Source organism: Colletes gigas, unplaced genomic scaffold (genome assembly GCF_013123115.1).
Source record: "Colletes gigas isolate AHSC1104 unplaced genomic scaffold, ASM1312311v1 Colletes_gigas_Sc00039, whole genome shotgun sequence".
NCBI lineage: Eukaryota > Metazoa > Arthropoda > Insecta > Hymenoptera > Colletidae > Colletes > Colletes gigas.
The window spans coordinates 1,446,936-1,463,051 of NW_025106668.1; the positions used below are offsets into that span (position 1 = coordinate 1,446,936).

The 16,116-nt window shown below is 40.2% G+C and overlaps 1 protein-coding gene across 1 annotated transcript in view; it reads left to right on the top strand.

The window, feature by feature from the left end:
- Window positions 1-16,116, top strand: part of LOC122402721 — a 42,926-nt gene that overhangs the window by 23,915 nt on the left and 2,895 nt on the right. The window contains exons 2-5 of the mRNA XM_043405741.1: window positions 10,501-10,566; window positions 10,674-10,774; window positions 11,061-11,156; window positions 15,927-16,052. Coding sequence (XP_043261676.1) covers window positions 10,501-10,566; window positions 10,674-10,774; window positions 11,061-11,156; window positions 15,927-16,052 — 389 coding nt within the window. The remainder of the gene's footprint in view (window positions 1-10,500; window positions 10,567-10,673; window positions 10,775-11,060; window positions 11,157-15,926; window positions 16,053-16,116) is intronic.

Sequence of the window (16,116 nt, forward strand, 5' to 3'; positions counted from 1 at the left end):
TTCCGCGTGCTCTCGACGCGTTGCTTTATTTCTCTTATTTCTTTCTCCTCTTTACCGTCTCTCGCAACACGCTTCGAGGTGCACGCGCGTTCCGAACGCGATCCCGGGGGGGGGGAAGGGGACGACGCGAACGAAACGTCCAGAATTATTGCATCCACCGCGATTAAGCGGGAATTAAGAGACAGGGAGTTCCAATGAATTTCCGAGAAGTTGACTCTTCGCTCGGAATAAATCGCCGATAAAAAAAGTGGATCGCCGCGATGAAATCCGACGGGACGATAAATCTCTAATAAAACGGTAAGTATTTCCTATTAAACGTCGTTCGAGCGCGTTAAACTTGTTATTTATTCGTCGAATTTAGATACATCCGAAATGAGCGACTACGAATCAGAGGAACTTCTTTACTGGTGGTAATACGGAAATCGTGAACGCACCCTTTTACGAGACTTTTAATATCGAGTAATTAAATGATACGAGAGGTTTTTTTTTTACATATTTTCACTGCTGATATTTATATTCGATAAAATTCTATTTTTAATCTCTTAGATCCCAAAATCAAGGATCTCCTTGTGATGATCCTGAACTCGGAAATCGTCAAGAATCGGTCAACAATCCCAGCGGAATTCCTGCACATAACATCGACGTAAAGATTATGCCTATTAGGATGGTCTTTATTTTTCGACTTATTTTTTACGCACCCCTTCGAGGTCATAGTATTTTTAACTAATCCCTCTAAATGACACTCAAGCGTGAATATCCAATCTTTCTCTAAACTTAGCTGTGTAAGATATTTTAGATATTTTCCCTTTAATATCTTAATACAATGGTTTGTACGGAAAGCTGACTCGAACGTAACTAACTAAATTATTATTAACAAACGATTGACTAATAAAATGAACAACTTCTAAATGCATACTTCTCACTAAATGAAACTCTCACATAATGTAACTGCACTCATTCATTAGAAACCTAAAGGTTGCTTATAGCTGACAATTTTATTTGATCCTTTTCCCCCCCAACAAAGTTCGATTAAGATGCACAATCTGATCGACGTTTCGCACGAAACCGAGTACTCTTCGTAATGTTAATTAAATTGCGATAATGGCAGCCCGTTTTTGCCGTCGGACGCTTCTCGAAAGCAGACTTCTTCTTCGCCAATTGACCCGACAACAAGGCTTCATTGGACAGCGTGAATGGCGTTTTCGTGGCGCGGGTAAAATGAGGTGTCGCGAATCTCGAGGCCCTACTTAATCAATCATTTCGCCTCGAAGCGGTAGCCAATGACCGTCCCCGCTGGTCGGAAAACTTTTAAAACGGCAAATTGTGGCCGTGTCTGGCGTGAGTGCCACTTCACTCCGACCAGCTGTTCTCTTTGTTCTTCCGTGTGAACGTCTCGCGACGCGATGCGCGTCTCCCCGCATTATGTACGTTCCGCGAACGCGTTTTTCATCGCTCGTGAAACCGGCGTTTCATTTCTTTTAATCATCCGCCATAAACGCCATTCGGTCTCATTTAATTTTAGACGCGGGACCAAAGCGCGACGCTTCGAATTTAATCGGTCGTTTGATCGAACGTCAATTGGAAACGCGTGAATTCAAAGGAGCGTCGAAAAGAAATTATTCGACGCAGCTTTTCAATAACATACTATCCTTCGCTGGCATTTGTTTCTCTTACTATGCGACTGTATAATAATATTGTAAACAGTTCGACAGATATTTTCAGTTATATTCCAAGCGTCACGTGCACCGTCGTGTTATGCATTTCGAAATCTAAATTCGAACCAAGCCCTGACGTATCCATCTAATAACCAAGTTCTAAGGTTATCCTCGCCCCACTAACTGCTCCGACATGCACGCCAGAACGCCTAATGCACGTCAGAAATTCAAGTCGATTTAACTTATAACTTTGTTAAACTTCGTGCTACGGCCAAACACTGTTACCAACGTGTACTCCGTTTACTAAGGTAGAGGGTGTTTTTTTAAAAAAGCGCACGACGCTCTCGTGGAAAACATTTCAAACTGAGATTTCTTCTAATAGCATTCGATGATAGATTATCCCGTACAATTTCGCGTCCCGTTTCCAACGAATCCTCGTCGATTCTTCGATCGTTAAGCTCGAACCTCGTTAAGAGTCTGATTTATGGGCCGTCGGTGAACCGAAAGCTGGAAACCGCCGTGAGAGATCCTTTTATCGGGCGCTGGCGTCGCGACGCGAGAAGAATCGTCCGTAGTAAGAGTTCACGGGATCGTACAATAAAGAGTCGGTGTTTATTACTACCGGCGACATCGGAACGAGCCTGCGAAGCGTGTCGTTACGATCGAAACATCGTGGAACGACGGTTTACCGCCGCGCAGCGATAATATACTGCTTCTTCAACTGAAAACTCGCCCGCGTGTATATCCGTGCACGCGTACACCGTACTGTTACGAAGGAAAACGAGTCGAATATTTATGATTCCGTTATAAATCCATCGGTGATACGGGGCTAATTGATACCGTTGCCCAGGGGATATATCGACTTCGTTGCAGATAAAGTGCGCGAAGTGTTATTCGGATTTTTACGCGATTCGAACGAAATTGATATATTAACTGGTTCTGGTGTTCACGTTCGCTGATCACCGGATAGTATTCCGCGCAAACGATTCCTAAGAGCGTTACTTCGTACGACTCATTGTGGCCGGCCCGACCATTTTTCAATCCGATTGTTTTTACGTTGCATTATCAATTGATAGAATTACCGAGGCGGAATTGCTGGCGTGTTGTAGTTCCATATATCGTCGGTGGCGTGTCTTGTCGATTATTCTGACGAAACTGCTTGCATATTTTAAACGCGGCAATTCTTTTATACGTATCTGGATAATCGTGACTCGGGGAACGTGTATATATTGCAATTGGATTTCAATGCCGTACGTTTTTAGTGACTTATTTAGGCGTGCTACGAGCGAAGACGAAATGTTATTTTAGAAACGATCGATGAATTCAAGAATATTCTGACGACCGTATCCCTGTAAGATAATAGTGTTATTATTCATTCTGCTATATTATTGCTTATAAAATTTTAACAAAATAATTCATTTATAATGCACTACAATAATTTATTAGGCCTCGTTCAGTAGCCCATAATTCTTTCAGTGGTATCTACGAATTTAAAAAGGGTTTTGTCCCTGTATTCGTAGGTCTGTACAGTTCCAAGAATCAATTTTTTACCACCACGCTTGAATTATTAGGATCGCCCAAAAGAATAAATTTATCTAACAGCTATTAATTTTAGAGAAGAGGTACAAGACGAACGAAGGGCAACGAATCGATCTCTTATCGCTATAATGGCGAAAACAAAGTGTCCATTCTCCGAACTTTCGGCTCGGAGCACGCATCTATGACCCAGAGAGAGTATGGTTCGTTTAACCTATCCGCGCGGAAATCTTGCACGTGCAACAGATAGTCAAAGGCAAGGGTGTAACGAATGGCCACGAGAACTCGATGCTCTCGGTTCGACCATGGCTAGAAGTGGAAAACATGCGAGATCACCGTTAACGTTTCGGAAGTACCTTTCAGAGAGTCGCAGACACGCGAGCAGTCGATGCGATAATTCATTGAAAATTTATCACCAATGGGAAGCTCGCGCGAATGGTATCACGCGACGGCCAGCCCCGCGCCGCTAATCGGCGTTGATTTTATTATCGCGCGACTTCTTGCTATATCTCGCGATTTTTCGACGCGTTTCTTCGGAGAAAGTTACGCGTGCACGCGGAAAACTCGTTGCTCTCGCTGAACTCGGGGAATACACGTCTAAGATGCAGTCGTGGCCACAGTTTTGGTCGAATCTTGTTATAAATTTATTGAAAAACATCCCGTTAAAAAGAGAAAGGAGTCACGAAATCATCTGTTTTCGATCATACGATTTTAGAACTAAATTTTGAAAAATTTTTAAGTCGAGTCGAGTGGTGATTTTAGGGACACGTGACTCCATTATTGAGGTAGAAGTACGTAGAGATACATCAATAATAACGTTTAATAGACTAATACAATTAATAACTAATTTTCTTAATTTTTCTGGCCTCTCCACAAGATTCATAAATTCGAAAACAGTTCAGAAAAATATTAATTAGAATAGTTTACAATGTTTAATATTATAATAATTACTACAATGGTAATTAATCAACACGGTAGTGTTAATTCTACGATGATCTTTCAGCATCGAAATGGAAAGTAAATTCGTGGAGCGTGTTTCGTAAAAAGTTGAAACGAAAACCTGACTTGAAATACGTACCAGTTTCCATTTTGCCTTGTCTCCGTCGGGGTTGATTTATGGTCTTATGCTAACTGGCTATTTTTTTTTTATATGCCCTCGCGTTCTACGTCCCTTCTTTAGATCGACCCACATAGCAACACAAAACTGCATCGGGCTTAATATATCGTTATCGCGTTAATATTAACGGTATTGCATTTTTAAATTTGCATCGGATCTTTAAAAATTAAAAATTGTAAATTATTTAAAAGTCTCTCTATCAACGTTTAAAACTTCTATCGGCAGTTGTACATCCCGTTTAAAGGTCGCGGAAAGTTCGGAGACGTTGTGAAATTAACGGAAGAACTTCGATTCGTAATGTTTCCCAAAGCAAATTGAGTCGATTGCTACTTCGTTAAAAGAACATGAACGTAATCCGCGGACGGTACGTTTATTGGCTGTTATTTTCTGAAATTGTTCACGAAAGTACATCCAACTACTTCGCCTTTCTCGTTCAATGTCGTGGCTCGACCATGTTGGACGTTATCAGCGTGCTGAGTTCAGTATGGCCACCAGAGCACCCGAACCAGTATTCCCACGCGAATGTCCTCCGAACCGTATCTGAAACTCCGTCGCAACGTGTTTCGCGGGATTTTTCTGCCAGCGGAATACGCTCCAGGAACGATTTGATGCGTCTGGACCGTGAGACCGAAAGCTTAAGAAAACATTTAACGTTTGTACCGCTGTGATCGATCCGAGACACGGTGTAGGGCAGGACTCGTTCGAGAACACTCCTCGCAAAACACTCCGTTTGTGGAATATATTTTGGGTCGTTCGGAAATCTCGTTGCGTCTCTAACAAACGACATTTAGTAAATATCTCGATAATTAAGATTTTATTTTAGGCCAACGTAGTTTTTGAGGAAAGCATTACGTAATTTAAATTAATATTGCTTCTAATTGGATCATTGAAATGTAAAAATCAGTGACCAATTATTGGAAAATTATTGGATTTCTGCAGGATCGAATCTCTTATTGCGTTCGCCTAAGACAAATTTTTTGATGAAAAAGAATCCACGAACCATAGGTTGAAAACCGTCGTCCCGTTTACAAAATAAAAGATCGAGAGAACATGGCCCGAGATTTCCGCTACGTCGATCGAGAGCCTGCCTATCGGCACGCGTCTGTTCGGATAACAGAAATTCTAGTCGAGGACAGGTACAATTTGAAGAATCGTGGTGAGGCCAGCTTTGCCCCGTAAAACAGGCTCAAGGGGAACGAGGCGATACCAGACACACATCTCGTCCGGCAGAACCTACACGATTCACTAACCTGGATCACCTGCCACGTTAATCCCTTTGAGCCTTTCGCGGATCGCCCTTAACGGACAGATTTCGCGAACACCCTCGACGTCGTTTAAGGCCTTAATTTTATTGTAATACGCTCGTCGGGTCTAAGATACGTGGGAACCTCGCAGACGGCAGCCTCTTTTCACTTTTGATACGATCCACTGTAATTACAACTAATAAATTATCATCGTATCAGATTGTGCGATAAGGCCGCGTCGACGGCGGTACATCAACATTTTATTATAAAATTATACCGCGTAAACTGGATATTCAGAGCCGAATTAATGAAACGGGAGCTTTCAACCCCTAAATATAATAATTCGTATCTCAAGTATTTAAAATTAAAATTTACCATAAACAGACATCGCTAATATTTAGAAAATGAATTGATTTCCATCGCGATAACGTACGACGTATGTGTTTAACGGACGGTATAAAAATTGTTACAGCTTAATTAGGACGTTTTACCTTAACGGCCGTAATTTGTAAAACGTGTTTTCGATCGATCAATGCCCGACGCTGATCCGAGATTCTATATAGGTGTATGGCTTTTCGGTAATAGGTCGGCCGACAAGCAATCTCCCGTGCGAGGGAAAGTAGATAGCACGAGTAAGCCCTCGGGATTAAGGAGGCGTTAAAGCTTGCCTTAAGGACACGTGGCTGGGTTTGCGCTACGGTCGAGAGGAACAATGCCATTGTATGAGAATGTCGCTAACACGTTTCTAGTTTATATACGTTCCGTAAGGACTCTGGTACAGCGGGAAAATATTAGCTAACTTTCACTGGGAAGCAGCCCAGCCGTACAATTGACGCATCGTAAACCGGCGCTCGGCGGAAAATGGGCCATGAATTATGGCCGAGTTCCTCCTAGACAAGAGACTCTTATGCAACGTTCCTACGGCGTCTGCATACAGGACGAAGGCACGAGCCTGTAGGCGTTGCACATTTTGGAAACTGTCCTAAATCGACGGAAACTTCCAGCCCTTCGTGAAAGTTCCCAAATGACGCTCGATCGTTATAAAACGAGTTTAATGGGTATCCTAAACTATTAGGTACATATTCTTTCCGAAATTCATATCTAGGAGATGAAATTACCCTTTAAAGTTTGGGGGGGTTGAAAGTCTATTTAATCGATTAATAATTATTCGCACAATTAAATAGCTTCGTGGAAAACGTGATTCGATACTATCAGTTTGTTTCATCATAGATTTTTTAATGGACTGTTCAAAGAAGCTTGGCTTAAAAGACTTTTACTCTAAACGTGTATTAGTACTTTAATAGCATTAGATAATTAATCATGTTTATCGGATAGAAGATAAAACGCTCTTGAAAACAAATTAATATGTTAATTTATATAATACTGTAGTTAATTCTGGAGTAATTATGCAAATAATTACGTAAGCAATTTATGATCCAGTTTTATCGTACACCAGTCGTACGATCACTAGGAAGTGCTGAAACTACTTTGCATATGTAGCGTCAAAGAAAATTGTGAAAATAAACATAGAAGACAGCAAAAATTGTAATAGCTGGTATAGTCATTGGATAGAGGATGAAATCCCCTTTAAAATGAGCGTTTGTACGAGTCGATAGCGTTATTAGTTCCGGAGATGTAGCGATTTTAGTTTCAAGTCGATGCGGTGGCTAGTTTCGAAGATATAAGGGCTCGAAGCGTTTGTTTACGTCGCGAGGTCATTCACCTCACGTGATCGTAGTACGTCACTCGGTCACGACTCACGTGCGTAGAGAGAGAAAGAGGTCCGACGCGTCAGACGAAGACAGAGACAGTCGAATTAAGAAAAATACTCTTTTACATAAATTACGATATCTCGAAAACGGAAAGTCGGATCGACAAAAATCAAAAACCATTTTAAAGGGGAAGCTTTGCCGCCGCTAACAATGGCTCAATTATAAATGAAACACTAGTGGTTTCGGAACTGCACGCGTCTAAAGTTTAACTATTTTTAATACGCGTTGTTAGACTGTTCTAGGACAGTGGAAGCTGAAAATTCTCTTCTTTTGCCTTTGCTATACATACATTTCCGAACGAAATTTTAAAGACGGTTATTTGACAGGTGGCGGTAGGTTTAGTGTTAACCCTTTGCTTTTAAGTGTTTTATTTGAAATTTACCTGTTAAATTAAGCGTTTTATTTACACTGTTGTATTTTGTAATTTTGAAGTGTATGATATCTGTTTGGTTTGGACTTGAAAAAATGTCGAATGGGGCTTGACGAAGGAGCTCCTGAGATAAAAATTGATGTCGAGTCACGCTCGACGTAGAAGTGCAAAGGGTTAAAGGATTATCCTCGACGAGTACGCGGATTCGCCACGCAGGAACTACGTCCATCGAGATCGAGTGAAAATGGGCGATGAAGGGTTGATGTATGCCCGCAGCTGGACCGAGGGGTGGCGTTTTAATTGTGCAACCGATCGCCGCGGGGCAGGTTTAATCGGTCCAGGTCCGGCTCCTTTGTTCGTCGTCGCGCGTTCCTGGCACCTCTTGGCGGCGAACGAAATGGCGCGCGAGCAAGGAAAGCCGACGTCTCGCGATATGAACCACGCGGTCTCGGGGCCGTTGTTGCGACAGTAAACGTCGTGTCGCGTTTCAGCGTACATGACAGCGACACGGCGAGATGCAATTTTCTCGCGGGCCGACGATGACGAAGTGGTTTTCGCGGCGCGAGATCGCCTCTCGACGCCCAATTACTGCGCGATTTCTGCAACAGATCTCCGCCGAGAGAGAGATAAGCGATTTCAACGACCACGGGTGTCGTCCCTTCCTAGTGGATCAACATTTCATTAGGTCCGGAGCATCTTGCAAAACAACCGCGCGAAGCGTTACAATTTTTATGAGAAAGCTTGGGCGGAAGGGGAACGAATAATATTTCAGGACTCTTCGAACGATAGTGCAATCGCATAATATTTAACCCATTGTCACAAATTCTTATACAATCGTCGTATTTTTTTAAAAGACATTTCCTGTCAAATGTCAATCAAATCACTAAATACTATTTTATGCTAGGAAAGCTTCCCCAAAGCATCCAAAATTTTGCTCTTTCCTCGATTTTCAGTCTTATTACCGGGGGGGGAAAAAAATAAAAACCTACCATTAAAAAATTAGTCGTCTTAAACGGATATTAAAATCAACACATTTTTATATTCACAAAAAAAAATTTTGAAAAATTATTTCGAGTTAAATCAGTACGTCAAGGGGTTAATATTGCGTGCAACGGCGATGGTGAAATTAATCGTGGAATAGAAAAATGTTACGAGACAAAGGTGACGCGTTTCAGGGTTCCATTTACGTGTTAAAATTTTAAGGTCACAGATTTTTAACCTGTTGTTAGTGTCTTTCACGATCCTCGCCATTACGATCCGTGAGAGAACGCTCCTTTCCCCGTACGTCCCACTTTAAAACTGCGCCATTATACACAATTATATTAGGAAACAACTGAATAAGTGCTTCGCTTCGTATAATAAGAATTCATAGAATAATCCACGTTCCGCCTTCTTCAAATTCCAACCTTGTATCTGACAACCGGAAATCGATATTCCGTCCTTCCGCCCAACTCGCACATTCTTTGTCCCCTCGAACGCGCAATTAGCACTGCATCCATCCGGTGCTCGAAACATTACCGCGTTCGTAATATTTTCAACGATTTTTTCTTATAGTTAGACACGTTTTGATGCAGCAAAAAAAATTACACACTTTATTACAACACAAACTATAATCCCACATCTTAACGCATTACCGACCGGGAAACGAGTATTATCGTTTTACGACAAGCGTGTGTTTTTCTAGTAATTTCTCCGATAATGGTATTATTTACCACAGTGGTGCACTTTTACATTTCCTCTACGCACTGTAATATATATTCATTAGTGTTTTTCTGACGGTTGAATACATCACGGTACACGATTTAAAAGCGTCTGTATAATTAAAATCGCCCATCGTATAGGAAAGTTTTAATAAAAATGTTAATCTTTACAAAGCCCTTCTTCTTATCCGTTTTCCTGCCCCATCTTTCTCTATTTCGCTTAAAAACCCCGACAAAAAGGAACGAAAAGCAACTGTTACGACCGCCGTGCGAACGTACTCAAATGCATTTAACGTTTCTTGCAACGAATAACGCGACTCGATTACCATAAAATCGTTGAGATTACGACGGGACAAACTAAAGCGGATTAATTACAACGAAAGCTATCTAAATAATCTGTCGCTGCTCGAAGGTAATCTGAAGTCATCCGGTATCGCGTTTTTTTTTTTTAACGACAAAACGAGGCTGTTCGAAAGCCCCGTTACGCGGACAGTTATTCGATGCTTAAACGCGCTCGTCGAAATTGTCCTCCCTCGTATTTAACGATTTCAATTTCCATTTCAATCGAACGATGCAAATGTAGGCTTGCGCCGTGCCGGATCGGCCGCGATCGCTATCAAAACAATCGATTCGATAATTTAATTTCGTCCCGTCACTCTCGACAATGGCCGCGTAGACGCTCCGCGTAACAAATGTAAACCTGCAGGCGTTCGCGTAATCGGAGCATCTTGAAAAGGGTGCAGCCCTATGATGTTCAATCCTGTGGAACGCGTATTGTTTATGTTTTCGTGGCCGAGGAGCTGCAGAAGGATTCGCTCGATCTTGATCGCTCGAAACGTGCAACTACGACCACCTAACGTCGACGTACAAATTTACCGTGTACGTTTGAAACGGTTCACAGTGAGATTGCACCTTCGAGGGTTGCGTTTATTAAGATGGCTGCGCGAGTACTGCAGCTTCGCGTACTGTATTTAATCATTTATTTAACGTATCGATCGTCGCGTAACGAAAGAAGGTACAAGAAGTAAAAATCGTAAGAGAAAATACAATGCCTCGACAAACGATTTATTTAAAATATTACGAAACATTGTTTTCCATTGTTCCAGGAGACGAGTTTGCACCAGATCAGTTCCTAGTTCTACCGTGCATCATCATCGAAGTGGACAAATTAGGTAAATCTCTTACTCGTTGGAAAATACAATTGTACCCAGTTTATGGTTTAGATTTTTGCATAGAAGACTGTTATGATATCGTGGAACGAAACTGAGTTTATTTTTAGGTACCTTAATATCTTTAACATTAAAACCGACGCGACTTCCGGTTTCTTGTGCTGCCCAGGATGGACTCAAGCGACTCAGATGAGTTATGGGTGCAATAAACGTGAGTTTCCATGTCCGACGAACAATTCTATTTCTGCCTATCTTTCTGCAACGATTCTTTGAACATTTGGTCAAAGAATTCCAACCGCACACGTGGCTCGGAAAAGATCGAAGTTTATAGCCGTTGAACCAGTATAGCGTAAAAAGAATATCGCGAACCAGTAACGTATTCGCAAATGATATCGTAAATATGACTTAAATGAATTTTACAATTTCATTACGTGGCACGTAAAATATTTATGGGCCTAGGCGATACCAATCTATAACTTGCCTTAATTACCTTTCAGCTACCTGTCTAGGTTCCTGCTTAAACGGAGGAATATGCACTTCCCCCGGCAGGTGCACGTGCCCCAAAGGATTTACAGGCAACCAGTGCCAGACAGGTAATGTCGAACGCGAATGCAAATCGATTCGGAATTATCATTTCGAATGCAAATCGACGGTACAGGTATAACATTGTACACCAACAGTTCATTCACTACATTTCCTGTTAGCAACTTCGACACTTCGTCAAAGATTATAGAGGGTGTTACCAAAGAACGATCATTAAAATGTTATATCGTTCTATTTCGCTGGATGTTATATGAAACAATACTTGAAGAGCCAAATGATTTTTCTCTAAATTATTTTTATTTCTTAAATAGCTATCTCTAATTTTATTATGTCGACATTACGAAATATGTCAGAAATACAGATTTTCTTACAATGTTTTAATAACTTCTATTACAGGAAAAAATATTATTTTATCCTATTTGGCTGGATGTCATTTGAAGAGTCAAATGATCTTTCTCTTGATTATTTCTGTCTTTTAAATAGTCATCCCTAATTTTATTATGTCGATATTACAAAATATGTGAGAAATACAGATTTCCTTACAATGTTTTAATAACTTCTATTACAGGAAAAAATATTATTTTATCCTATTTGGCTGGATGTCATTTGAAGAGTCAAATGATCTTTCTCTTGATTATTTCTGTCTTTTAAATAGCTATCCCTAATTTTATTATGTCGACATTACGAAATATGTCAGAAATACAGATTTCCTTACAATGTTTTGATAACTTCTATTACAGGAAAAACTATTATTTTATCCTATTTGGCTGGATGTCATTTGAAGAGTCAAATGATCTTTCTCTTGATTATTTCTGTCTTTTAAATAGTCATCCCTAATTTTATTATGTCGACATTACAAAATATGTGAGAAATACAGATTTTTCTTACAATGTTTTAATAACCTTTATAACAGAGAAAATTATTTTGTCATCTTATAAATCTGCAATGGTTTATCAAAATAATCTTTGAAAAGAAAAATTGTAGCCAATTATAAAGGAACAGTATAATTAATGTAAGTTTCAATTTGCTTACATATTATCAGAGGAAAGTACATACGTAACGTCCAATAAGAAATAACGAGGTAGGTCGTGGTGAACGTTGCATGGCCGTCTCCATCGCTTGGCTTAAATCTGCTCGATTTTTTTCTTTTTTTTTTTTTGTGGGGTCACCTGAAATCAATAATGTATTCTAGGTTAGTAGAAAACGCTGGAGCATTACGAATACGCGTTCAATATGCGTGCAATATTATTAGAAGCACACCAAATGTTTTCAAATCTGTAAGCCGATCGTTGATGCGACTTACGTATGTCTGTGTGCTTAGCAATGAAGGCCATTTTGAAAACCTCTTGTGTAATTACAGAAGTCTAGTTCGTGCTTTAACTAGAGTAATAATGGAATATAGTTATCGACTCTTTTCCCAAACTCGAAACGTCAAACGAAACCTGCGCGTGTATTTTGAAATAGATAGCACCGAATTAATGATAGCGATACCAAATTCTAAACATTATTGAAATTATTCGATACATAATTAATAGACCGCGGATCTTTATGCAAATTCACATTTTTATTAATAGAATTAATGAAACGGAAGTTCCGCAGAGGGCTGTCTCAACCCCTAAATATAATAATTCGTATTTTACTTTAAGTATTTCTTATATTTTTGCATGTTAAATGCATTCTGTAGTTTTTTGAGGATTAAAATTTCCCGTAAATGCATAGACATCCGCAGTCTAATAATTAATCATCGAGAAGTTTCAACCTCGCTTATTGTTTGTGACAAAGTTATAAAGTTACGCATCATTATGTAGTTTTCACTGTGTAGATTCAAATATTGAGCTAGAGTTGGGTTACGTTATAGTTCGGCTCTGACGTAGGCGGTCGGCTCGCGGCGGCCGCATTTTTATCTAGCCTGGCCAATACTAATTCAATTTAGGTTACAATACGTGCTCCTATAATATCCTATAGTAATCTATATTGTGTAAATACATCAAGTTCGATGCGAACAAACGAGTATTTTAAATGGTACTCAAATATTCTATACGTACATCAGTGTTCTCCAAAATGGAAGAAGGGTACGACGATAATGAAAAATAATTCCTTATTCATAAAACGTTTCTTTCCATTAAAACGTAACAATTGTATATTTTTCCTGTATCGTTACAACACTCTGGGCATCCTCTACCAAATTTGGAAGCAACTTCTACATAAAATAATTCATGCTTCCAAGCCCCTAGTTTGCATAAAGAAAAAGTGCAGTAATAACCTTGATAACGCAATGTTGGTCTCGTTTATCCTTCCACCATTCAAATCGTGCTTTTTCGATATTTTTTATTCGTAAAAAAACTCCGATTACGATGTAGTCGCGTATCGAATTCGTTTACTTCGACGTCCGTCGGGACCACAGCGTTCGCCGCGCGTAATCCCCCCCAAAAAAATCCCCGCAGACCGGAACGCGTGTCCGCGAAGTTAACGATGGAAACGGCGAGGGTCGCGCTATTAAATCGTAAAATATCCGCGATCGATATTCAGGTTAGGAGCCTACGTCCTCGTAGCCGGGATCGTTAGGCGTAATTAAATCGACGCAGGCCGATACGCGGCCCCGATAACATAGCGCGAATACCGAGTCGACTGGGCGTATTGTGGTGTCCAGCGACGGGCTGCTTTCGATAGATTTACGAGCGATTTCATTACGCTGCACGAACGTTCTAATTACGCGGACGAGGCGAGTCGTGCCGATTTCGGTACGACGGAACAGTTTCTTTCGCGCGAGGAGCCACGACGCTCCCTGGGGAATTGAGTTCCCGATTTTTAATTCCCAGGTATCATGCGCGTTCGCGTATCATCGTCTGCGATAATCACGGAGTAGCCACGGGTAGTTTGCGATAATGCAGAATACTTGGTGCACGTTAAGTCGGTATGAAAAACAATTCGTTAATATTTCGCTTGACACGCGATACAGAAGAAACAGAGTAAAACGCAGATTCAACAGAACGAAACTGCCTTGCGTCGATACGTTTCAAAGTTAAACGCCAGGTGTGGCATTTAAGGGGTGGATCGTTATTGTAAATGAAACGATTGGTCTACGATTTTACTAGTTTCGTTTCGATGAATGATCGATCTGATTACAAGCAGAATATACTTTCGTAATGCAAACAAAGAAAAATGTTCGTGTTGGCCTTTTTTTATGTATAAATGGATCGAGAAAATTTATATGCCGAACAATTACACTCGCGGAACAGAAATCGATTCATGATACTGTCAATTAACGCCGAAATTCATTTATATGTTTATTATGTTATCTGACAGAAAATCTGATGGAATTATTTTCCATCGTTGGTTGAAATATCGGATTTTATCCGAATGAACAATCAGTGCAGTAAATTGTAAACATGAAAAGTGATTAACTATGTGGGTCCGTCTCTTTCGAGTAATAATAAATATTTACGTTATGTTGATATTAATACACGACGATTAAATGTACGAGCAATTTATTTGTAAGTACTTTATAATACGTGCTCGACTCGAATATTGCTAAAATAAATTTTAACGTGGAAAAGGAATTTCGTTGCGCTTAAAGTTGCGTAACTTATTAACTGACGGATTTTTTATTTAGTATGGATGCTATTTCGCAGACATTTAACGATCACTTGAAACGAACACCCTATCCCCTCAATTAGTCTGCCAAATCGAAGTTTTACTGTGCAAGTCCTTGAGAATAAAAGTGGCGTAAATAACGAATGCTGAAGAGTTTATTAATGTCAATATTCCTGTGCCTTGTATCGAATACCATATTTTATGCACTAACGGGGGTGGATTCGCAAACCTTACTCGGGGAAGAGATGAAATATGTACACATATACAGGGTGCTCTAGAGGCCAAACTAAGACGAAACTCAAGAATACCAATTTGTTGATGGAGGCTTTGTTAAAAAGTTATTAACGTTCAAAGTTCCGCCCGTGCTGAATTTTTTTCTCGAAAACGCGCAGGATTTCGGGGGTATGTCTGTCCACCAAAAATGATTGTAACTGACCCCTGCAATCGAAAATAATTTTTTTAAAACGATTTGAAAAATTTTGTTTTCGTCGAAAAATTTCAGCACCTACATTTTTTTCTTGAAAGTGGGTAGGATTTTGGAGGTATGTATATTCACCAAATATAATTGCAATTGACTCCCGCATCCAAAAATAATTTTTCCAGAACGACTTGAAATTTTTTAATTTAATTTTGTTAATAACTTTTTAACGAAGCTTCAATCAAGAAATTGATATTCTTGATTTTCGTCTTATTTTGGTCTCTAGAATCCCTCATTAAAATTTTTCCCAGGGGTGGCCGAACACCCTGTATTTGTAACCTTTCTTCGTACGATTTGAAATTTATTTCCATTTTTATAATAATAACGGTCTTACGTTCAAGAATTATTTCTCGAGACAGAGTAGCATCAAAGTTACCGTCGTAAGATAATTTATTCTTAATGACCAAAAGAGAAACGTGTTTCTGAATTTCTCTTACATCCCGTGCATTTTCTTGTATTAATCGGGGAACCAGTTGCTTTAAATGGTGGCAGTTATCGTCCCACTTTTGTGCTTGCTCTCGATCGGGCACCAGCTTAATAACTAATTTAAATTAGCATAATTTATTCATTTAAATCGTCGCGCCACGGCGAAATCAACAGAAACCGCGCGCGGTTCGTGATTTTTCGCAACGCCCTCGACCGGAAACCGAAGGATTTCGCGATGGATCGGTCGTTGGGCCGGCGGCTGTCGCGTTTATGCAATTAATTTTTTAACGAAATTACCATAACTTGTCCACCAACGTTACAGACGTCGACGAGTGCGTGACAGAGAAGCCCTGCGATCAGCTCTGCAGAAACCTACCCGGGACCTACGAGTGCCACTGCAGGCCCGGTTTTCAACTCCAGAAAGACGGCCAGTCTTGTCGAAAGAACGGTGAGTCGGTAACGCTGGAAAAAAATTCGACATCGACGGAGAAACGATCTGCTTTCAAGATCTC